This window comes from Apaloderma vittatum, unplaced genomic scaffold (assembly GCF_000703405.1).
Source record: "Apaloderma vittatum isolate BGI_N311 unplaced genomic scaffold, ASM70340v1 scaffold8715, whole genome shotgun sequence".
NCBI lineage: Eukaryota > Metazoa > Chordata > Aves > Trogoniformes > Trogonidae > Apaloderma > Apaloderma vittatum.
In genome coordinates this window covers 1-25,688 of record NW_009718726.1, presented here as the reverse complement: position 1 = coordinate 25,688, position 25,688 = coordinate 1, and the positions used below count along the sequence as shown (strand labels likewise).

Here is a 25,688-nt window from a genome sequence, read left to right as displayed (position 1 = left end):
ACCTCAGCAAGTGTTCAGATAATCTGTGTGTTGGTATGTCTGTCTTTATATACCATACACAAAACTCACCATCCCCACATATACTAATGTGTGACTTTTAGCTACCAATCTCTTCTTATTGCTACATAGATATCAAAACTACCATCTGGTTAAGGTGGTGGAATGTATTGAGCTGTGCTCAGTTCACATGAGCAAGTGTTGTTACATTTCTCAGCTAATGTGTAACATTTTTCGATCGTCTGGTATTTGTGGTGCAGTGGTCCCCAGAATATCTTGTATTTCTGCAAATTTAAACAACATGTTACTGATGATTGATTATAGTAATTTTGCTGTTCACATCATTCTATTCATATCACAGCAGGTATCGCTTGTAATTATTAAGGCTATTTGTTATTAGAGATGCATGGGTGGTGAAATACAATGAGAAGCAAACAATTTACCTGGTAATAAAATTAGCTGATCATGGAAAGTCAATCTGCTAATTATTTCCAAACTGTGTCCGTCAGCTCTAACTTGCATTTCTTAGACTCCTCGTTCCCCAGTGGAACAGCTTTTGCAGGGCTCCGTTCTAAGGAACACACTGAATTTCCCAGCAAGGGAGGTCTTCATCGTGTTACAACTTTGCTCTCACACAGGTTTACATAACTTCATAAATACTTTGTGACAAATGGGCATTTGATAGTGTAATTTACTGCAGAACAGGCAGTGCACTAAAAAAAATAATACGGAAGGTTCTTTATCAAACCTAATAAAAATTTGACTGACCCCTTCATTTTCATAAGTATTGGAAAGTACCCAGTACTTAGATTTCTTAGCTGTTAAATTTTCAAAACCTCTTGTGATATTTAAGTGGTGAAGCACATGTTAAGGTCCATTTGAATCATGTGGACAGAGAGTATCTTTGGACACTTTTAAAAATGTATGGCCTTTAAAAACTGTCCTCAGTTCCTGTGACTGTCAGCTGATTCATTTACTGAAATTCTAGTATAAAGGCAGTGAAAAAACAAACTGTGTGAGCAGCGAGACCAGTAGAACTTGGTTTTCTTTGCATCTTTGCATAGTGGTATTGGCAGCTGGGCATGACTGTCATCTTAGCAAGCATTTGTATGGTTGTTTAATAGCACTACATCTCTTTTTTATACCCATTATTATAGGTGGTTCCACAGCTGGGTATTGTCAAATTAAAGGCAGCTGTCAGTTTTCATATATCCTGTCTGTTTGTTTATGTTTTAAGTTTTCTTTTAAATACTGGTAGGTACAACAAGTAGCCCATCCAAAATTAAATATCTTTCCTCATCTCCATGTTTAAAAACAGATTATTAAATGTAAACATTGAGTCACTTTCCAAGAAGACACCATACTGTGTTGAAAAGTTGTGATACTTTAAAGGTAACAGCATTAAGATATTTTAACTGTTTTTTAAACAAGTGTATGGATTTTTTTTCCAGAAATTTGGAACAGGTTCTTGACAGAGAAGATGCAATAAGGCTTAAAACTCATTATGAATTGCTTACATTTCCAGACTAAAGGAAGCCTATTCACATAGAAGGAACATTGTCTGTATCATAGAATTTAAGAACAATACAGGTTGGAAAGGATGGTCAAATATTATCTAGTCCAGCCTCCCTTCCATGGGCAGGGATATATTTCATTAGATCAGGTTGCTCAGTGAAGAAGAGTAATGTAGATGTGGCTTAAAATCAAGAAGTTTATGAATAACCTTTTAGCTGAGGAATGGGCAAATCTTTCAGGTGCCTATGGGCATGCAGTTGTGTGGTGAACATATTAAAAAATGAGACAAACATCCTTCAAGAGAAGGAGAAGTCAGGAGGGCAGAATTAATCAAATGAGAGACGGAGAACCAGGAAGATATTTCAATAGCTGTCCAAACATGCTGAAATAAAGGAGCAAAACCTGTTCTGCGCAAATGCTAGAAATCTAAGAAATATGATGGAAAAACCACAAGATTGTTGGAATATCAGAAGACATAATATTGGCTACGTAGACCTGTGGTTTGAACCATGGTGGTCATTCTTATTTTCTGGTCCTTTCTGGTTTTTTAAGTGTAAACCTCTCTTGGATATAAATGGGCTGAAATGCTATTTTTACAACTTTGCTCCACGTGTGAAATGCAGAGCCCAAACTATAACCCTTCACAAGGAGGCTGAACAGCTCTGCAGATCATGAAGAATATACAGGGACAGTGACCTACCGAGTACCATGCAGCTGAGCTCTGATGCACCACTTCAATGTCAGAAAGTAAACAGCAATATGTGCCTGATCTTAGATGCAACAGTAGTCAAAAGAATCCTCAGTTATCCATGCTCTTACGTTGCCATTAATCTCAGCAGGAGGCAGCAACGGAAAGCATTAAAAAGAATAAACTGGGAAGTAAACCAAACTTTAAAAAAACCCATAAAAAAGTACAAAAAAACAACCTTGGAGAAAAGAAACCCTCCAGCTTTAGACTGAAAGCAAGGGGAGCTTTGCCAGGTGTGGGAATGCAGAGAAGCCTTCCAGTGCTGCACTCAGCTGCAGCTGTGGCTCTTGTCTTTAGTGAGCGCTTGTTTACCCTGTCTGCCAGTATCCACACTCCACATGCACTTCTGAACTCTTGCTGATGGCAGGTGAAGCTAATCTGCCACATAGCACCGTCACTAGGTAACCAAGAGAGCCATCAACCCCTTATTCTGACAGGCAGTAGCAAGAGTTAATACAGGTGATAATTAATCATTGCTAGTAGCTTCTTTTCACTATTAAAAGAAAGGGGAGCTCTATTCCTATAGGAATTATACAAACCTGTTAGCGAGAGCCAGACTGGATTGAAATGGCTTCCTGCACTGTCAAATAGAAATCCAGAGCTGTCCTACTGAGAAGTCTGGAGTATCCCCACAGAAAACAGTCACAGGGAGAAGGCGAGTGAATGGTGAACAAGTGGGGGGCCAGAGTCTCCTTGGCTGATTGGTACCAAGTGGTAAGCAGGCAAATCTCTGATGCCTAGGAAATTGGGGGGGTCTTCTCTCTCCAAAATGAGCCTCATCAGGCTGGCAGAGCAGACCAACCAGACCTCTGAGACCTTCTGAAGAGTAATAAAGTGGGTTCACACTTCTCTCCTGAAAGCAACATTGGAGTTTTGCAGCACCCTGGGTAGTTAAAACTTGGCAACAGCCTTGCTAAAATCTGCTGCCAGTAAGGATTGAAAGCGTGAAACTTTCACGGTCAGACTAAAAACAACAAACAGATAGAGATGTTTGGACTTTGTCTCCTGCTCCCTTTGCATAGTGTTTCCATTTGACATTAGCTAGTGGCCCCCCAGCAATATTAACAGCTGGGAAGGAACATCCCAACAGCTCATTCCATGGCTCTCCAGCAAAATACACACAGCATCCCAAGGATGGTCTGGAAACCTGAGAGACACAGTGATGTGATAACAAGGTCACTGCAGACAAGCAGCAGCAGAAGCACACTTCCATCTGTCTAAATCTCTGAGTATGTTTGAACATAATGGTGCACTGAGGCTAAAGGACTGGAAATGTGAGATGACGTGCTTAACCGCACAACCTCTGTTTGCCCTTGTGAGGATTATGAGCCATACCTAAAAGCGCATTGCCACAGGATCAGGTAAATTGGCTTTTATTGAAACATACTGTAATATGAGGGGGGGAAGAGGGGAAGATTCCAATTTAACTCAAGTACATTGCATTTCAGGCTCCCAAATAACTATTGATATCTGCTGTCCTGGAGCAAATCACATCTTCTTTGACAAGTCAGACAGCTGCTCTTTCTCTATCTTCCTTTTGTTATCTTTAATAGCCATGGATTGTTGTGGTTCCTTGAAAAAAATCTTTGCAACTTACTTGATGGATGTCTCACCTCCTGCTATTAGCTCTGGTTCATGGGTTCATCTTCTGCCTGTTCTTGCCTACAAAACTCAGATCAAGTGTTTTCTGAATGAGTGTTCTGGGTGCCACTGCACAGCTCCCCTTCCCCTCCAGCTGGCAGCAAGTGGGGTGATCAAGCTCTCCTGATCATCCTGATCATCACAGTGAAGGTAGAAGCAGTCTCTGGAGCTCTTCTGGTCCAGGTTCCTGCTCAGAGCAGAGACAACTTTCACATCCTACAAGACTGCTCAGGGTTTATTTCCTTTGACAAATGTGGTAGAAAGGGCTGGGGGTAGTGATAGCGCAGGTGTTCCCTCTGTCAGACTTTCCTGCCCTCAAATCTCAGTCAACACCACAGGCTATGTAAAGTCTTCCCAGGCTGCTCCAGCTCAGCCCTAAAATGTGCCAGGTCAGCCCTAAAAACTTTAAACAGCAAACCAAAGTTTGTGTGTGTATTAAGTGAAGTTACGTGTCTCTGATGCAAAGGAGGAGTACTTATGTTGTCTGTTCAGCCAGCATAGCTGTAGGAGCACAGCCTTGTACATTCAGGCACTACAAAGAGTTGGACGAGTTAACAATCTGAACAGCCATGATCCCTTCAACAGTCTTTCTGTGGCAATTACCTACTTGCCCTGATGCTGAGAGAAACAAGTGGAGCTGGAGACCTGTACTTGTTTGAACAAATTGATGGGTCTCTGTCCAAAATCATCGAAGGGCACCTAATAACAACTGTCAACTGCTGCTGTACATTTAGAAGCAACATTTAAACTAGAGAATTAAAAAAACCTGTGTCTAGGGAATGTCCTTAAATTGATGGGATTTATGGAAATCATATGTAACTCAGTATTACCTAACGGGGTGCCTCTACTTTTTCTGTCTCTATTTGCCTGATTAACCTGTGATTAAGAACCAGTGCTAGCTTCACATCCCTAGTCAGGTTTTATATTTCTGAATGGGAAATACTGATCCCTATAGACCACACTGTAGAACAAGCATTGCCTTGGAGGGAGGGGCAAGACTAAGACATTTAGTACGGAGTTTTGGCAAATACAATAATAAGCAGGATCCTCTTTGTGCTTTTCAGTGGTGCAAGCACACGCCCATTTTTTGTGCACTGGTGGAGTATTCAGCATTGAGATTGGCCCTTCCAACACTCAAGTGGGGAGAAGGGATTTCTGCTCTAATGTGTGTGTTGTGTGCTCGTCCTAGCTCTCTTGTACTCTCCTTGTATAGGTGAGACCACCAAACAAGAGGTGTTTTTTTTTTAAAAAAAATCCCACATTTGTAGCTATCGGCTAAAAAGAATATGAATAGTTAGAATACTAATGGGCATGCTTTGTGATTTGAACAGGCCCCCAGTGGTATCCTTCCCGTGTTGGCCTGCAACTAGAGCGCAGTAAGTATTCGTATGGTTGAATGAAGCTACCTAACATATTATTAATCCTTTGGCAAATTCTTCTCCTAACAGCATTGCTGTCTCTATACATATTATTAGGTGATCTCTTAGCACTTTTTTGTTAATTGATATCATTGATTAATTTATTAGCTTCCTCATTGATAAAGGCATCTAATAGTTTTCATAACCACTCAGGAAAAATGTTTCAGAACATGGTATATGATCAAATAATGAAGTCAAGGCAGTTTTAAAACCATTCACTCACTTCACTCACTCACTGTGTTATCCATGTTAACACTTGCCCACAGCTTTGTCAGAAGATGCAACTGGCTGCAGAGGGCAGCCTCTTTTTTTTTGTGCCAGTACACCAGTTCTTGGTGGACATGGCAATGGGAGATGAAGCTGCCACAAGCTGTATGGCACTTGGTCTGCAGACATATAGTATTGCAGAGCCCTAGAAAATGAAGGCTCAGCAGCTAGGGGAATTTAGCACATTCAGTGGCTTAACAGTCAACAATCACATGTTGAAAGGGAGACGCAATACATAAAGAGGAAAACTGTTGCAGTAATGGGGACACCTCATGCCAGTAGCTGCTGGGGTTTCCTAATATCCATCTCACTGCTTCTGTAAAAATCAGAGAGAACTCCAGGTCCATCAGGACTGGAATTAGATGCCTCAGAATACTGTGAAAAGTAATGTAATGCTCAGATACACACAGTCTTCCTAGGTCAGACAGTTTACAAAGAAGTCTTGGGCTGAGGGCCTTTGCCCAAGAATCTGTGTGCATCATGATGATGTCACTTGTCGTAAAATAGCCTGAGAATGCAAACACTTCAGGCAAAAGATATCAGTGAGGGAGACACTGCATAACATTGACTTTCCCATTAGTCTTGCAAGATAAAACAAAAAGTGCTCTATGAAATTGTCCATGTGATTGCATGGCATGTCTCTAACAGTGTAAATTAACAGGGATAGCATCGTAACAATTGCTACGCAGTCCTGCCCAGTGTCATGTCAGCCTAATGCTTTTGTTAAAATGAACACAGAATAACTCTCATAGGAATGCTCTAAGTTGCTAACCTGGAGAATAAGTACCAAGTTGCCAAAATAAATCAGAATATAAGTTGGGCCTACATCTTGGCCATTAGCAGGGCAGCCTACATGTTATGCTGAGCCTCTGAGAGGGTGCCTGTTTTTCATGCCATCTCCTCTTTCTTTTTATCATTACAGATGGGCCCTATTTGAAGGATTCTATTAACATTCAAAGCCTTGCCGTTTCCTCCATCATTACTCTGTATTTTACAGACCTGGGTCAGCAGGTCGGTTGGACCACGGTAAGTATGTCCTTGTAACAACCAACATCATATATCTTAATGTACAGTGTATTTTAGCATCAAATTACTCCAACTTCCTCAGCTTGTCCTTCCCCATGTCAAATGGTGTAATTACTTTATAGTGAGCCAAGTTATCAAGTGTTGTGACATCCAATTAAAGATTAGAAGGTGGACATAACAGTATTGCCTAAGGAAAAAAAAATCACTTTTTTAAAAACAGTTTTAACTTATCTAAGTTTTATATGCCTGTGCAAGACCTGTAGCTCAATCCATTCATTTGCTCCAAGGCTCCTCATCTTTTAAAATGGATATTAAAACAAAAAAAAAAAAGGATTTCTGGTAATTCAGTTACTAATGTAAGAAAGTTATTGGATGGGAAAGTCTTACTCTTTGATCACCTGAAGTATAGCTCTGAGCGAGTGGTGAGGTCAAGGATTCCAGGCAGAAGATGCCTGACCAGGCTCAGGAGTTACAAAACTTTTGAATCTCTTCATAAAGCATTCACCATGAGCAACAATATCTGTGTTATGCTGTAGGTAGAACCAGGTTCTGTTCTTACTTCAGTTATTTTACTATAAGGAGCTGTTGGAAGGTCAGGGTGGTGGGAGAGAGGCAATGCATTCTGCAGGATTTTGGGAAATTCTAACCTAACAGGCTCTTCTAGGCACGGAGGAAGTGAAAGATTCAATTCATTCAAGGTGGATGTTACTACCAGAACTATCTTTGACTTTAGGAGAAGTCAATTTCTACATCAGCACTGTAAGGTCATTTATCAATGTCACCTGCTCAAGTTTATGTGCATTACAAGTGGATGAGTGGATTGAGAGCAGCCCTGCAGAGAACTTTGGGGATGGTGGTGGATGAAAAACTGAACATGAGCAATGTGTGCCAGCCCAGAACACCAATCACATCCTGGGCTGCATCAAAAGAATTGTGGCCAGCAGGTTGAAGGAGGTGATTTGCCCCCTCTACTCTGCTCTGGTGAGACCCCACCTGTAGTGCTGCATTTAACTTTGGGGCCCCCAACTTAAGAAGGACATGGACCGGTTGGAACATGTCCAGAGGAGGGCCACAAAGATGATTGGGGGGCAGAGCACCTCCTCTGTGAGGCCAGGCTGAGAGAGACAGGGTTGTTCAGCCTGGAGAAGAGAAGGCTCTAGGGACAACTAATAGCAGCCTTCCAGTACTTAAAGGGTGCCTACAAGAGAGAAAAGGAGGGACTCTTTATCAGGGAGTCTACTGACAGGACAAGGAGTAACAGTTTCAAACTGAGAGTAGATTTAGATTAGATATTAGAAAGAAATTCTTTACGGAGAGCGTGGTGAGGCACTGAACATGTTACCCAGGAAAGCTGTGGATGCCTCATCCCTGGAAGTGTTCAAGGCCAGGTCGGATGGGGCTTTGAGAAACCTGGTCTATTGAGATGTGTCCCTGCCCATGGCAGGGGAGTTGGAACCAGATGATTCTTAAGGTCCCTTCCAACTCAAACCATTCTATGATTCTATGATTCACACTGTGTGACCTACATATTTCAGCAGAGGTCTGTGAATTTACCAAGGCTGAGGCTTTACCCTACTGATTCCCATGCTGAGTAACGGCCCAGTGGGGCCACACTGATTAATGCTAGTTGGAGTCCTGTTTCCCCGCAACCCATCCCACCACCTCTCAACTGTGGAATTTCCTTGCAAAGCAAAACTGGGAGTAGTGCAGCCTCCTGTTTGCTACAACTAAGTAATATGCAAGAACCTTATTTATTCTCTCCTTTCCTAGTGGTTTATGTAGCCTGAGACAGTAACATAACTAAAGCTTAATATCCCATTATAAATAGTGCAGTTATGACTAGGCAGTGATACTGCAGGCAGTGGCATTTTTTATGATTTAATCTGTGTGTGCAGAAAGTTGCCTCCATGAGTTTATGAATATTCATCTTATCCCATTCTGCTCCATATTCTAAATTTCTTAGTGGGAGAAATGTTCTTCTTAGTCACGTCATTTAAACAGTCAAAAGCTTTTTACATTAAAGCTAGTATACAGCAACAGGGAAAAAGTTCATTGAAGATTGTATTCTGACAATAGCAATTAAGAATACATTTGTACACAGGGCATATAATTTTAGTGCCAGTTTTACTGTGCTTAGATCTCCCATACTCCATCCCCCTTGATGCTCCATCAGATTTATGCACCCAGGGAGGAATGCTGCTGATATAAAGGGCTGACATTTAAGTAAAAAAGGCAGAGAATAAAAATATTCTTATCTCATCAGCAAAATGATATTGCTGAGGTACAAAAGGCCATATTCAGATCTGGACTCCAAAAATAGACACAGAAGCACATTGAGATATGCTGGTGCTCCAGAGGCCGATGCATTGGGCATGGATCTGTCTAAGGGATAACTAAACACAGAGGTATGTGTTCTGGGGCTTTGTCACCTCATTGGAGGTCACACTTGAGATACCCACTTCCAAATCAGGAACACTAAGACCCCTAATGCTGTAGATTTACACCAGGACAACAACTGGTGTCTTTTAAAAGGAGAAGGTGGCTCCCACCTCCTGGGAGCAGTATCCTCTCCAGACATGCCATAAAATAAAAGATGATGCTGTTCATTTCCAGACAAAGAGTGTAGTTTTCTAAATCTCAGAGCATGTTCCTGAATCAAGAAACCTCAGCTTCCTTTTCTGAGCATGAGCTGTCTCTGATTTACCGTCCTTTTCACATTCCACCTTTGTGGCTTAAGACTTTGTTGTCTCCTGTTGTCTACTCAGTTCCTCTGTCAGAGGCTGCCACTTTGCAGGAAAGATGTTTTTTTCTCCTCCTCAGCCTTCTTAAAACGAGGTTGCACAGTAATGCTTGCACTGTGAAAGGCCAGACATCCTCTGGGCTCTGGTTGACCAGATTTCAAAACGTTCTACAGGCTGGGTTGCTCTGAGGGAGGACAAACGGGTGAGAGATTTGCAGTTCTCTTTCACTGGAGTGATTACTTGCCAATCTCTTTTGAGATAATGTGGGTAGAAATCCAACCTAAACTGGCTCTTTGAGAAGAAAGGGGGCTCTCAAGGCTCTCTCTTCCAGAAAGCAGAAAACAAAACCTGTTTCTTGGTTTAATGGATTTTGTTAAAACTCTCTCTCTACATGGACTTCTTTTTTTATAAAACAAATATTATGTGAAACACATACTTTACTTCTGCACAAGATTCCTTTACCCTACTTGGAAGGCATACTTTGCTGATTGACACTGCAGGTATACTAATGGGAGCTGAGTTTACAGTTCTTTTCTAAATATCTGCTGCGAAGATTGTACCCCCAGGGGCATTTGAAACTCCTGTCACTGGAGTGATGGACTTTACTTTTAATCTCTGTCCAATTTTGGCCTTAAGAATGCTCAAGAAACACCTCTTTTTACAAATTGCAATGTGGCATGTGACTTTTTGAAACCTGGCTGGCATTTTACTGCTAAGAATGCATACTGCTACTGTAGTCAAAAGGAAAAAGAAAAACATTGTTTCTGCTCAAAATCAGACTTTAAAGCTTTCCTCATCTCAGCAGTAATTGCAATTTCTGATTTATCAGCTTTTGTTTTCTAGTTACTACCCGGGCAGGCTATCAGAAAGATCAAAATAGAACTAAGAAAACAGCATAGAACTGTGAAAAATATATTTTACCTCCAAGTCTGTGAATTTCATAAGATTAACTATGAAAACACAGTACTTCAGTAAATATTTTTTGTAACTATGTTTTAAAAAAAAAAGCTTAAATGCCTTGACTCCTGAGAGCCTTAAAATACCGAGGCTGGCAGCAGAACTGCTCCATTTCAAATATTCCAATGAAAAAAAGACTCTGCTCAATTTAGAAAGACAAAGGCTAATACTTATTTAAACCCAAGAATATATCTGAAAGCTGAAAATCCACACTTTCCCTAATTGGGCTGTTCCCTTATGGCTGGTAAGCAAAATTATCACTGAAGTAGACATTGTGGAAAATGAACAAGAAGCCAAGGGATCTATGTAGGAAGCTTTCTGGTCATGTACAGCAGGTGTATGCAGTGGAGAAGTGCATGTTGTGTTGAATAACGAGGTGTGCCTGTTCTCTTGGGGGGAAGGCAATGTTTCAGTCAGAATGGTTCTCTCCCCTTCTTCGCTCAGTGGACACGTACCAAAGTTTGTCCTGTGGGTGTAGGTGGGTGGTGATCAGGGGAGGAGCAGTTTGCTCTGACTGTGGCTCGCAGAGCTCTCTTAGTTGGTCCTATACATGTGGAGCTATCTCATGAAGTCTGTGGGGCGAGTGTGGTATGAAGCCATTTGTGAGTATTGATGGGTTTGAAACAGGCAGTCAGACTGCTGCAGACTCATTTTCTCCACTGTCTCTATAGCGAGGCCAGTCTGGGGCTTCCCATGGGGAAAAGCTTAAGATATTTTCCCTACCTTGGAAATGGAGGAAGAGACTTCAATAAAGGCTTATAACCTCTCAGTGGGATGTAGAAGTACAGACAATTATAACAGAAGAAAAAAAGATAGGATCTGAGGAATCTGAAGGAGTGGGAGGGCTGCGAGTCCCAGCAAACTAGTGGGCCAGCAGGAAAAAGATAAATGTGAGAAAACTCACATAATCATTGCTTAGGAAGGAATTTGAGATCAAAGTAAGACAGAGAGCTGAGGATCTGTAGGATGTATCAGTGGAGAATGTCACTGAATATATTTCTCAGTGGATATATATCAGTGCTTGCATATTCTGTGGCCAATTCAAACACAGTTAGTTGTGGGATAGGACCCTACAAATACAATAACCTTTTCAGGGAATTGCGAGTGCCTGGAAAACTTAGCAGTGGCAAGTAAATGGAATGTATGATTCTGTGTAAACCTGTAGGCAGCTCAAGAAAAACTGTAACGAAGTGCCAAAGAAAGAGAAATCCTCACGTGTTTTTTTCATTGCTAAATCTCTCGGATCGATAGATAATGTGATCATAAAAGATGATCTCCAGGAGAAGAAGTTACTGTTTCCTCTACAGCACCTTGTCCAACTACAACTACTTGTAATGCACAACACCTCCATTTTACAGCTAACAGTTTGTACTTGGCAGAGGTTTCTGCTTGAACACACAGTAAGCGTTGCTCTACCTTGGTACATATAGCCAAGTCTTGAGCTGATCCCAGTCAAATGCTATGAACTTTCAAAACACTGTAACCTTTCACAAAGGCAAACTACACACACAAGACTGGTCTTATTTTTCATTTAATTAAGTCTAATAAATTTCAGCCTCCAGGGTTATCAGGAGAGAACAGCTTGCATTTGCCTGATTTCTTGCCATCATTTTGTACTGTTTGTGTCTTTCCTTGGGCCACATACACTTTTGGCTCTTTGTTACTGCCCAGTGGAAGCATGAAGTCAACTGATAAGGCTGGAGGAGACCTCTGAAATTGCCCAGCTGGCTGATAGGGATTCCTCAGATCCTGTTTTTAATAAGGCAAACAGCGTTGAAATGATTTCTCTTGGTCTCAGCAACAAATGCCACAAGCTCACAACGAACCCTGCCAGCATGTCAAATTTTCAGGTGCCAAAGGGAGTTAGGGAGCTACTAAGAAAATGAATTCTGAGGGGTGAACATTTTAGTTGCTTTTGAGCACAGTAGAGGCTGAAGAACCTGTGCACAACCGTTTATAATAATACCCTTGAGTTTTTACCCATTTGAGTGTAAAAAGAAGGTAGAGGGAATTCAGTAAGCATGCACAGAACAAGCTGTTTCTTTCAGTTAAACCCTTCCTGCTACTTAAGGAGCAAAGAGCTACTTGATATATGGTGCTGATAAAGACAGACTCTTTCCAATTTCTATTCAGAGTAACTAGGGAGGTTGACAATTTGTCAATCTATGCAAACTTGAGAAGTCTTAATCCCTCTAGAACGTATAAGCCTAGAAAATTATTTTGAGGTATGGGGATTTTTTCCCAACCTCGTACTAGGGGTAAGGAGAGCATAAAGAGAAGGGTGAACTGGAAAGCGAACCAGTGTTTGAGAGGATGAGGTGCTCCTTCACTGCTCTTTGCCCACCTTGTCTGGCGGCCTTGACAAGTCACAGAATTTCTCTGTATCTCAGCTTCCAGTTCCATGGCAAGAAAATAACATTATTTTCCTCTTTGCAAAGGTTGAGGTTTCTAGATGAAAAGCACTGTGGAAGAGCTAGTTGAGGTTGCTGGTACTAGCTAAGTACACATTTTACAATGGTACACATTATATGGCAGAGTTCAAAATGCTCTCAAAGCCCTGTAAAAATTTGGCAGCAAATCTGAACTCACATTGGTCTTTGGTTGCAAACAGAACTTGAGTGCTTCGTTGAATGTGTATCAGTATAAGCACATGTAACACATATATGCGTGTGTGTGTGCATGTGTATAAGAAAAGCATTTGTTAATTCGCAGTAATTTTTCATTTTAAGCAAGAAACATGCAAAGGATTGTGCTTTCAGGGAGGAAGCTTGATCAGGCTATGAAGTAGTTTGATGCCAAACCAGTGGTGTCAGACAGCTCAGTCTTAGGCAAAGAGACAAGAGGGAGCTGGGATTTCACCTCCCTTTTCTCACAGAGGGAGCAAGGCCTGGCTCAGGGACAAACAGCATCCATCACTGTTCTCTTGCCAGCTCCTGAAGCTGGCCTGAGTCAGCTCTAATTTGCTTATGAAATCCTACAGCAAATCCACCCCTATCACTGGAATTTGCAGTAAATACTGAGCTGCAGCCTGAAATACTGTTAGATGTCAAGTCACTGCAAAATCTGCCCAGCTAAAAGTTTCAGGTGCCTCGGCATGCACTACTGAAGTTTTGTGACTGGATTATCCACTTCCATGAGAACTAGAACAAAAATCATTGAATATTCAAGCAGCCCATAAGAATTATGCTCCCTGATGCAAAACTGCTGTAGATTTTTGCAAACATGTAAACCCAAACATTTAAAAAAGGTGGAGATTTAAAGATGCTGCTAAAACTATGCCATTATCATCCCCAGGTAATTATATGGTCTTTAATGAGGTAGCAAAGCGTATGAAATAGAAATTAGTACAGAAACTAATAATGTTTCTTAATGATTATTAACTCAAGAGTACTTAGGGCTCGGACTGTAAAAGGAGTTTAAGGTAGTCTGATGCTAAGTTTAACACGATTTGGGAACTTGGCAGGGTTCAGCTGCCTGTTTCTCTTGGTTTTCTCAGAAATCTTGGCTGTGCCCTGTACGCTCGCATGCAGTAATGGTCTGTGTGGCTGATATCAGTAGATCCTTCTCTTCATGTGCTATGTGCTGTCTCAGTCTGATGCTGGCTCAGACCTTTGTCTCACATGGAGAAGCTAAACTCTGTCCATTAGATAAATTACCTACTCTAGATCCTTTTCCATCAAAATTATGCAGGACATGCTTGAGCTGTTTTGTATCTCTTGCTGCCCTGAGATCTTCATTGTCCTGGCTGCAGGTATTACCCTCATACCATACCCTGCTCTTCTCCTGCTTGAACCCAGACATCCCATTGGCAGTGGAAGAGAAAACATCGTGACCAGCACTGATGAACTGGGAAACTGCCCCTACATGGAATGGAAAGAGCTGCAGGAAGGGTTCAGCATGGAAAAGGCTGTATGGCCTTCCCTCACCTTTGCTCTGCAGCTTGTCATAAATGAGATAATGTGAGGCTATGCCAAAATGCAACGTGATACACGACAGGGTGTGTTGTGTGGTATTACAGAAAGGGCACGTCATAAACATCACAGAGAGGATTTAGCTGATACCGTCATGTGAAGATTGCTAATCCGTGGGCTGTTGGTTTATAAAGATTCTGCTGGACTTTTTTCAGACTGCCTCCATTCCACCCCCTCTCTTTACAGCTTCCTTTTGTCCTTTTCTACCTTTTCACAAACAGTACACGCAGTAGTGTTAACTCACAACAAAAACCTTTCCATTCCTTGTTGTAGACCTGTTGGGATAGTGTCAGGCACTATGCCAACTGGCCCTACCAGCCAGAAAATTCGCCTTGCATTCCCTGAAATAACTTTAAAGAATTCCTTTCACCACTGCTGCATTCGTATCTCCCTAAATATACCCTGTGCCTCATAAAGTCTGGCATTATAATCCCTGACCTGTTCAGCAAGGTGTTACTGGGATGATGATCTGAACAGAGACAAAAGAAGCAGGTACAATCTAGTTCATGCAAAATGAGATGCCTTGATGGTTTGTGAATTAGATACCCTGTATGGTCTTCTCATTTGTCTCATCATCTTTTGAATGATGGATACTCCTACCTTAGCTCTCTTTTTACATATTTCAGATCTATGTTCTGTTGCTTACGTAGTAGATGGTGCTATTTTGTGTATTACTGAGCCAAGTCCCCAAGGGCCTGGTAATTGAGACAGTTACAGAAGCTTGAGTTAAGCATCCTGTATGGAGCTCACACCTGGGAGAGGTTTGATTCAGGAACAGCACTTTCTTTATGCCATTGACACTGGAGAAGAGTGGAGGAAAGTAAGAGGCCTAGACATTGCACATGATAAGCAACAGAGTGTACAGACGGGGAAAAAAGGGTCAATCTATTTTCTTTCTTCAGGGAGATACTGATGAGCTCAACAGTTAAATTCTGTTGAACTATGCACATGGTAATGTAGATGTAACGCTCCTCCAAGAAAATATCTTTGTTTACTATGGACCACCACATTTGGCTGCACGAAATACATCAAAATAGTCTAGGCAGACCCACAAGATTGCAAAGAAAAAGTAATTTTCTTCTAAATAGTGGATATTTTTTACCTTTCTACAGAAGAAAAATGCTCTGTGTTGTAAAGGATCACTTTTTTGTTTGTTTTTATGAAATGGTATTTCTTTTTGTGCAAAAACTGCAAGCTGCTATGTTATTATTTTCAGGGTTTTGTTTAATTTTTTTTTTTTGGAGGATATGCCAGTAGAAATGGGTATCTTAGTAATTTTGTAGTTTTTTGGAACATTTTTAAAAATGATAGGTTGAACTGATCTTTAACGCAACTAAAAAACTCCCGAAATTCAGCAATTAGTCAAGTTGTAGGATGAGTATGAAGGTACTAAGGCAGGCTTAATTGCATATATTCTTTGAGAATCATTAGAGGAACGGTGCTTGCCTTTGATTGCCAATGGTTAGAAATGATTGTAATTTTGTATTAATTTAAGACACTTTCACCTGCTTTAACTCATGAGATTTTTAGCAGAGTTTCTCTGACTACCTTTCTGATGAATTTAAAATCAGTGGTCCAGAAGAGGAGATCAGAGTTTGCAGCATAGAAAATACAACAAAGGCAAACAGACTGAAACTCACCTAAAATGAAAGGAAAAAGAAACACACCAAAAAATGATACAGCAAATTGAACCTCATCGTCTAAACCAGAATGCTACTGATCTTAACTACGTTCCAGCAGCATAACACAGTTATAACAAAGGCAAATACAGTCCTGCCTACTGGACAACACCTACTTTGACTGCAAATCTCACAGCTAGACTGCTTGTCTCCACACGGGCGATTAAGGCTGCGTGTCGGAGGTGATTGACACACAGATCCTTGTCCCCAGCGTGCAAAGCACCCTGAGCAGGCTGATGCTGGTCGCCTCCACAAACGCCACCTCGAGAGCTGCTGGTGGTGCTCTCCAAATTGTTCTGATGGGAGGCCCTTCACCCCATCTCCTGCATCACCCTGTCGCAGGGATTCAGGCATCATGTGGGGAACACTTGGTTCAGTGGCAAGTAATCACAACTTGGTGTTAAGTCCTGCCAAACTTTTCCTAGCAGCTTTTGTAATATGCTTGTGTCAAACAGACGATAAAAGCTGGCAGTTGCGGGTGTGTTTTGCGGCACAACTCATGTCCGAGAGGAAAAGCTACACTGGAGAAAGCAGCTCATTCCAAGCCCTTACACTGACCTGTCCAGACCATATTATTTGCACCTCTGCCTCCTATACCACCACTGCCTATATCTAGTTTATTAAGTTTGAAAAGCAGAGGCCGTCTCTGACAATGTTTGCAGAGTGCCTCACACAGTGGGGTCACAGTTAGGAACAGACCCATACAGCTGCTGTTAGGACAAAACTCCAGTGAGCTCTTGCCTGTGGTGTGTTCCAAACAGTGTGGGCTCTTAAGACACTCCTTGATTAAATGTTTTCTTACACACGCACACACACACACCCCCCCCTGCTCTTGGGATCATGCAGAATCTAAATGGAGCACAGAAATCATAGTGTCAATGTGGAATGAAAGAGAGTTTGACATTTCCCCAGTAGAGAACACTTAAGTCTGTTACTTTTGAGAGAGTTCTGCTATGAGAGGTTGAAATTTCAAAACCTTTTCCTCTGTAATAGAGGGAAAGAAGTGGTACTGGGGGTCCAAATGAAGGAGACTTAATTGCAGAACATTTCTGCAAGAAAACATTTCTGTTTCAGTGTTCTTCTGAAGAGTGATTAGAACAGTCCACTGGGAGTAAGAGCGCTTGCCAAATACTACTTTTGAGAAAGACAGTCTAAACTCAGTGTTGCTTCCTTAAGCCATGGGTATTTACCAGTTACAATTCTGTACCAGTGCAAATAGCCACCTTAAGGCCAAATGGCCTATTTAGTTATGTATCTTTATCCCTTAAGCCACGCTATGCACTGCAGTTATGACTTGCCAGTTGCTGGTTCTTGTAAACATGTAGGACTACACCATTTCAATTTTATGCTGAAATTCATTCCAGTGGGGACAGATGATCAAATCCAGACCTCACGTCACCCTAACCACATTTTACTTCCTCCATCTGCTTGTAGCTTATGAGCATGCCCTGAGAGCACTGGCTGTACCAAACCAAATCCAGAACATAAAAATGAGGGTGGCTCATGGCAGCGCTATAACTTTGCCTTCTTTCGCTCCCCACATGTGTCCTCTTGGCTCTCTGTGGCTAGCAAGGGTGACAGTGGGGAGATTAAAAAATTTCTTTCTGGTTCACAGGGTAACTTACTTGTCCAGTCTGTCCACCACAGCCAACTTCTGCTGATGTTCCCCCAGGGAGGAGTCCTACTCTGTCACTGAACGAGCTCAAAGCACCATATACCGGGCAGGCAGTCAGGTCCTGCTCTTCCACCCACCACCAAATATCAAGCAATGATCTCTGCCTTCCAGAAGATTCTGCTAGCAACTAGGATTCAAGGCTGTGCTGTGTTTGTTTCTGCTGTGCTTGGTTGGCTTTTAACTGATGTGTCACTTAATTGCAAAAAACACTGGCAAGAAAGCAAGCTAGCTTCAGCTTTTGTGCCTTGAGTTGTTTAGATTCCAAATAGGCATCTGATGGCAGAGCCAAAAGAATAAAGAGGAAATAACTGTGATTTTGATCAGCTTCCACGAAGCATTCCTGACAGGATTAATGTTCTGCACAGAAATCACTCTCTCATTTCCTGGATGGATTTTACTCCTTTGCTAAAGAGACAGAAAAAAAAAAAAAAAAAAAAAAGCCTGTGAGTCATTTAAGTTCTCAAAAGGAAGCCAAAATAAGATTTGAAAGATGAATGGGTATTGTGGGTAGGGGTATTATTTTTCTCATGTCTTTATTGATACAATTTCCTATTTTCTTTTGCGTTTCCAGTTTTTTGTAACAGAATACACCGGGCCTCTTCTAATATATCTGCTCTTTTACATTCGCCTCTCAACTATTTACGATCGAGTGGAAAGTAGGAAGAACTTCCGCCATCCAGTGGTTCAGTAAGTGCCACCTGTGGGAACTATTTTCCTGGAGAACAGGGAGCTGGAGGGATGGAGGCTGCATTTTCAGGGCTGAGGAGGTTACAAGGGGGTTGTGAGGTCTCAGAATCAGTGGGAGATTCAGACTGTTCTCATCAATAGCTGTTTGGCATTTCAGCAGCACTTGGAAGCCTCACCAAATATGGGATTCCAGTTGCAATGGTTGCTGCACTCGGCCACAGTGGGAGATACAGTATTTTCCACAAATAATTTGAACTCTAGACAGCCTGAATAGAAGGTGTAATAATAAATATAGTGAGTAGTAACCCAAAGTCACACTTGACAGACAATAGAGGACAAGACTTCAAGTGTTCCCATCTCCTTACAGAGCAATCCCACTCATAGGGTTAGCAGTACCAGCATCCAGCACAGAAGATAACTATCACTACACTAGCTCTCACCTAGGCACAACCAGGGGGAATTTTGAGAGGTTTGCATGTCATGAGTCAGGTCAAGAACAAATGAGAAACTCAAAAGAAACACCATAGGAATTCAGAACTGGTGATCTGACTTTTGAAACTAACCTCTTAAAACTGTAATTGTTCCCCAGGGCCATAAACAACATATCTGAGTTCTGAAAGACTTTTGAAAAATAAAACACTTAAGTGACAAAGAAAAAGAAGAGCTCAGCCACTGTTATAGAACAGTGAGAAGCACAGATTGTGTCTAGCTGTACAGAAACAAATCAGATGAGCTCATATATAAGCATAAACCAGATAGCTTTCTTTTCTCCATCACTGGAGCAGTAATGTTAACAAAGAAAATTAAACAGCTCTGATATAATACAGCAGGAGCTGACAACAACGAAATGCAACCTGCTTAGTCTGCTAGAACTCAAGAGCATGCCAAAAAGCAATCAAGAGAGGACAGCCAACCAAGATAGCTTTCTATGACCTTTGACAGCCCCTCCCTTTCCCAAGCCTTTTGAAAGACTCTGGAGGAAACAAAACAGACCTGATCAATAGGCAGGAATAAGAACTCTTCCAGACAAGAAAGTGGCAAACAGCTATGCATGGTAATGGCCAGGGACGCTCTGGCACTTCCACCACCACCAACCCTACTCTTCCACAGGATGGTGGTTAATGCCCTGAGCAGGCTGGGAACTTCCACACTTGAGGAATTTACTTCTCTCCATTGTGACTGTGCCCTATCTGGAGCAATTAATACCTGGCAGAGGGGTGGAACGTGATCCAGGAAAGCCTGTCAGCTATATATGTTGGAGCACTGGAAGTGAGAGGGCACACAGGGAACTAGTAACCTCAAGGAACTGTACAGCTTTCCCATGGCACTTTTTCCACACTAAGATTGCAGAATCAAGGGAGCTGGTATACAGCAGAGAAAAACACTGAGCAGTAATATAATTTACAGATGGAGGGACACAGACTTGGAGAAACATGAAGGGAGTTAGTGGAGCTGGGAATGAGAACACTAAATACAAATCCAGAGCTGCAAGACCCTTGCCTTCCTCCTCTTGCTCCTCCTCATGTAAAATGAGAGAGTTTCTGGTAGCACAGAAGAACCAACAATATCTTTATCTTCTTTTAAGTGGGCAAGGGGTGTGCAGAATCCTTCCGATGACCACTCTTTAACAGATTCATTTGAGGCCCTCATCCTAAGCCAAATTAATCTAAAAATAATTCCCAGCAAATCCGGAAGTTTGCTCTGGACTTTGGATATCCAAAGTCGTTAATTGTTTGAAATTTTCTTAGCTCAACTCTCTCTGGTTTAATTACTTTGAAATTATTTAATCTTTGACTCTGGCTACCATACAAGATGCGTAATAAAAGTGTTTGAGATTTCACATGCTGAAAATCACTTTTCATTTATATCTTATAATTAGTTTGCCGTGAGATGGGCTGCGGTAAATGTAACCAAGATAAAATGCCACCAGGAATCACTCTTGACATTTGTTTCTGAAACTCAATCTCAATGAGCTACAACTCACTCTCGGAAGCAAATCAGCAATGCCTGTTATTGTTTCATAATCTTCCCTAAAAGAGAATCAGTAAAATAATTTCTACAACAATTACCTCATTTCTTTGTAACGGGCAACAAAAAAGCCATCAGAATGGATTAACTCTGCTACAAAATCTCATTTTGTGTCCACAAGGAAATGAAATACAAACTACCTTCATGCAGATACTTGAGTTGGCAAAGGACAAGGAAACCATCCAGAAGATATTCAGAATGTTTTTAAATGTCAGACACATCCCACAGGAGCATTAAGGTAGCCTGAAAATATGGGAGATATCTTTTGGAAAATCACAGCAGACACCTGTTTGTATACACACGTGTCCTGTTTTAACGTCTCGGCAGAGCCATGTATCACAGTCAGAGCTTGAGGAGCTCTTTTTAATTCAAGGCTAGTAAAAATAACTTGATCCCTGCAAAATGAAAGCAACTTTGTATAACACTGAAAATGATTCAATTAATCTTTTGTTCCAGCTGCTTCAATTAAGACAATATCTTAAATCTCAAGATTTCAGTGTGACTCTGCAGTTTTGGAATATTAGTCCTTATTCGTTATGTGACATTAAACCTGTGAAGTAATAAAAAGCAATCTTCTACTTATCTTAATTTCTTTTTTTTTTTTTTCTTTTCTTCCAGCTTGGCCTGCTTCTGCCATTGTTTACACTATATCAGACATCTTCTGGAGACATTATTTGTTCACAAGTTTTCGGGAGGGCACACTCCTCTGAAAAATATGATAAAGGTGACAGTATGTTTGTCATTTTGTGTAACAGAGAATATCCCCATATCAAAGTAGTCCTTAGAATAAGATAAGAAAATAAAAAATAATTTATTTTCTAGCCCCAGGAATTATGATTAGTTAAAATACAAGTATAGGAAGAATTTCAGGGCCATATGCCCAAGGACATGAATTGAAATCAATGTCCATTTTAGCTCCTGCATGTCAATGTCCACTTTGACTCATCCACCCATGGGGCTGATTGTCATATACAGGATATTTTTCAGATTGAATGCTATTTTATTACGAGATATGCTGCTGCAACATCTAGCAATACTGACAGAAATCACACTCCACTTCCTCAGAGCAATATAAATATAGAGCAGGAGACAGGCCTTGCATTAAGAAGCTAAAATCAAATTACAAGCAGAAAAGAAAAATATTCTCCTTTTATAAGAGGACGCCTCCAGAAGGAAGATATTGGGCTGGCCCACAGTCTTCAGTATCCCAAAGCCTCCCAAATTTCAACTGTATGTCATTACCCATAAGCTCTCCTTTCTTTTATTTCACGTACTTAGTCTTGCTCATTTTTTATGACCCCACATCCCACCTCATTCAGTGTCCTGTAGAGGCCCTCCCTTTAAAAGTTCTACCATACATTTCAGATTTCAGTGAAGGAGATAAATGTATGGCCATGTCAGGGGGCTCGATTTGATTCTAGTCAGAAAGAAGGTAATAAGATGCACAGCTGGAGATGTTGTTTTACAATATAGTGTTAAAAAAAAAAGAAAAAGAAAAAAGAAAAAGAGGAATCTAAGCTAAATGTCTTTGGAGCCAGCGTGCCATTTCCAAAGTGATTCATGCCTGTGGGACATTTAGACCCACAGTTGCTCCTGTCCCTTCATGTCTGTGGGTACATATATCACAGTAGTACTGCATAAAAAAAGATTAAACAGAGAAAGCCTGACTTGCGGCACTGCTTTCAGGATGGGGCTGTAGCCAGTCCCAGCATACCGCCCTTCCTTGGAAGGGATCCTTAACTTAGAAACATAGAAGAGCTTTATCCAGTCTCTGGGGTGGTTTCAGTTGTTTCACTGGTAGCTTTTGTTTTTCTCCTTGAACAAAGCATGGGGGCAGTGAGTCCTACACAGGGCAAGAACTTGACCACATTATCTCTGCTTGGACTTTCCCAAGCCCACAGCTTCAGTCACCAAGCAAAGGCAGCTGGGATGCTGCATTTTAAAGAGTGAAGTGGAGCTGAAACCACGGGAGCAGATGCAGTGTGTCGCTCAAATACCTTCATAGGAATTGTGCGCCTTTGTTTTTATGCCAGAGTTAAACTGGGCCTGTTTGGTTTTATTCTGAGTTGTATCAGCTGGTTTAGTGCTCTGTTTGGCTAGCTCAATCTTACTTGGAAGCGCTGAGTTTAAAGTATAGCAACAGCTCATCTGTGTTAACCAACCACTGGCTTTTAGCAGTGCAACAGGAAAATGTGGCATTTAGCAGTACAATCAAACAAGGAGAAAACAAGCATCAATTCCTACAACAGGCATGAAATACATTGAACACGATCAAAAAAAATCTACACTGTGCATCTTTTTATTTATTTTTTTTGGTGGCTTGATAGCATCTTAAAAAGATCCATATTCTGTGGCTCAAAAAACTACTGCAAAATCTTTCAATGGTCATCTGGGTTTTGCACTTATCAGAATTTATATTTATAATGTTACAGTTTGTATTTGCTTATCATCCTTCTAACACAAAAATACACCTTTTGCCCATTCCAGGGCTGTGCCTTTTACTGGGGATTCACGTCCTGGATTGCATACTACATCAACCATCCACGATATACACCACCATGTACGTATAAGTATAACACAAAACTGACTTTCGTTTTAAAAAGTTTTTTGTATGCAACCTTAAGTCCCCCAGAATCAAGATATGGCCCCCACAAGAGATGATAGGACTAATCTACTCAGAGATTAGCCTTAAATTCCCTGTCAGGAGGAAGACTGTTGTGCAGGAGACACTCCAGCCATGCCACTGAATGTACATTCCTGTTCAGCAACAGTCAATTGCTGTCCAGTATTGTGAACTGGAAATACTGGCAAAATGGAAGAAACACAAAGATCAATATATCTTGCTTATGTTCACAATATTTATATTAAGAACGCTGGAGACAACTAGACCTGGCTGCATTTTCCTGGAGGAAGTATTTATTTGTTAAAGATGTATCCTTTTCATGCAAATTAAGAATTTTTATTTTTTTGTGAAAAAACAGTAAAAGTCAAAGTCAAACAAAGTAAACAGTAAAAGCCAACCAGATACTGCAGACAGTAATGAAAAAAATCCTATTTTTTTTTGTCTCCAGATATCATTCATCATTTTGTTCCCTCTCATTATATTCTATTGTTACAGTGCTATTTCTTCATATTTTTTCTTATTGTTTACCTTTTGAACTTTTGTTCCTTTGGAGTATAATTGGCATATGTTTCTTCTACTATTTTACTTTTCATGTTACACCTAAGTCTTTCTTTTCCTTTGCATCTTATACTTATCTACAAGCTTTGGGAACAAAAGGGTTTGCTTTATCATCTTTATTTACTCAGTTAAATTACTAATTTTCTCCAATCAAAAATGTTTCCTACATGGCACCGTTCCAAGTAGCACACAAGTTCGGTTTCAAAATGATGTGATTCACTGAAAGAGATGAATTTGGCACGACTTTAACAGGAATGCTGCAAACAATGCTGAAACCTCCCTAGACACAGTTTCCAGCAGTCTGGACCATCAAATCCATAGATGCAGCTTCTTTATAGAGGAGGCCATTTGTCCAGGACACAGTTTTCCCACAGAGAAAGCATTCAGAAGAAGTTCTTCTAATTGCTTGCCACTGCACTTGGATATGTGAAGACAGGTAGTAGAAAAAGTTAAGTGAAAATTGCCTTGAGATCAGTGGTGAAGAGACTGGCATTTCTAGATTGCTGTTACTATTTGCATTGTTTTTATATTGTGTGTGATAATACCCATTCTTTCTGCAGCGCCTGTCAGGAAAAAAATATTTCTGCTCCTCAGCACTAGATTAATTTCACCCACAGCAAATCATGTGCATACCATAAAATGCAATTTATAATTTCATTCTATTTTCTAGCATTCGGCCACAGACAAGTCTCTTTTGCTGCTCTTGCTTTTCTGGTACGTACAAAAATAAAGTCTCATTAATGGTTGTGGAATAGAAGTAACTCACATAACATAACGCTGCTATGCATTTGTGTGAGTATAGATAGATACAGATTACATATAGATATAGGTATAGATGATAGATATAGATATAGATATAGATATAGATATAGATATAGATATAGATATAGATATAGATATAGATATAGATATAGATATAGATACAGATGTAGATATAGATTGGATATAGATATACAGATATAGATATCTGTACCCACAGCCCTGTGTCCTTTGACTAGATTTAGTGATAATCTATTAAGGGTTGTAGGCCAGAAAGTCTCCTAGTACTATTTACCTGTACAGAGCTTAATGTGAAGTATTGTAGCTGAAGGTCATGAGAACATCATCGGCATTATTACTACTCATAACTGAACAAAAATGCTAATATTTAGACAGATTGGAACCTGCCATTTGAAAAAAAAAACCAAACAAACAAACCCAAACTGAAGAATTACATCCTAAGCAGACTTTGAAATAGTATTCTGTACCTGGCATAGCCTCAACAGCTATTAAAAACAGTAAAAGCAATCCCTACTAAAGTGGATTAAGCCAAAGGAAAGTGCAGGTGATGAAGAATGGCTGAAACTACCAAAGCTGATGTTTGAACGAACATAACTGTATAGCAAGACAGAGGGTCGGTAAGAAATTCTCACATAAAATCACAGAATAGTTTGAGCTGGAAGGGACCTCATCTAGTTACAACCCCCCTGCCATGGGCAGGGACACCTCCCACTAGACCAGGTTTCTCAAAGCCCTGTCCAACCTGGCCTTGAACACTTCCAGAGAGGGGCCTTCCACAGCTTCCCTGGGCAATCTGTTCCAGTGTCTTACCACACCTCACACTGAAGAATTTCTTAGAATCATAGAATACATGGAGTTGGAAGGGATCATTAAAGGCTATCTCTGTCAATCCCCCCACAGTAAGCACAGACATCCTAATATCTAATCTATATCTACTCTTTCAGTTTGAAACTGTAACCCCTTGCCCTATTGCTACATGGAAGTATGTATTCTCTTCTGTCTTCTATTGGCATTGAATTTGGGAATGCCAAGTGTTGTCTCACCAAAGCAAATATGGGTCAGTAGTCAAAACAGTCAGCCTCTTTGAAAATAGGATACATATCAGTTTCCAGAAATATAACAGGAAAATGGAATAGTAACATATCTAGACTCATTTATGAACACTCTTGAGAAAACAGTCAAACAACTGCTCAGCAATATTTAAATGCTTCCATAATTCACCACTCTGACAGATCACCGTTTCAGCAGTGTTTTTTTTCTGGGATTGGCCAGATTGCAGCTCTCAGCTTTTCCTGCTCTATAAAGTAGAGCAAAGACAGATAAAATACTCGTATGAGGAAGGTTACGCACTGTCGTGGGTTAGGGCTGGGCCGGCCT

General features: G+C 40.8%; 1 protein-coding gene across 1 annotated transcript in view; it reads left to right on the top strand.

Annotated features, from left to right (window-relative positions):
- Window positions 1-24,245, top strand: part of TECRL (trans-2,3-enoyl-CoA reductase-like) — a gene marked incomplete at its 3' end in the record, with an annotated part of 54,283 nt that extends 30,038 nt beyond the window's left edge. The window contains exons 3-8 of the mRNA XM_009870350.1: window positions 5,233-5,277; window positions 6,509-6,612; window positions 18,207-18,322; window positions 20,969-21,074; window positions 22,838-22,910; window positions 24,202-24,245. Coding sequence (XP_009868652.1) covers window positions 5,233-5,277; window positions 6,509-6,612; window positions 18,207-18,322; window positions 20,969-21,074; window positions 22,838-22,910; window positions 24,202-24,245 — 488 coding nt within the window. The remainder of the gene's footprint in view (window positions 1-5,232; window positions 5,278-6,508; window positions 6,613-18,206; window positions 18,323-20,968; window positions 21,075-22,837; window positions 22,911-24,201) is intronic.
- Between the last annotated feature and the right edge of the window lie 1,443 nt (window positions 24,246-25,688).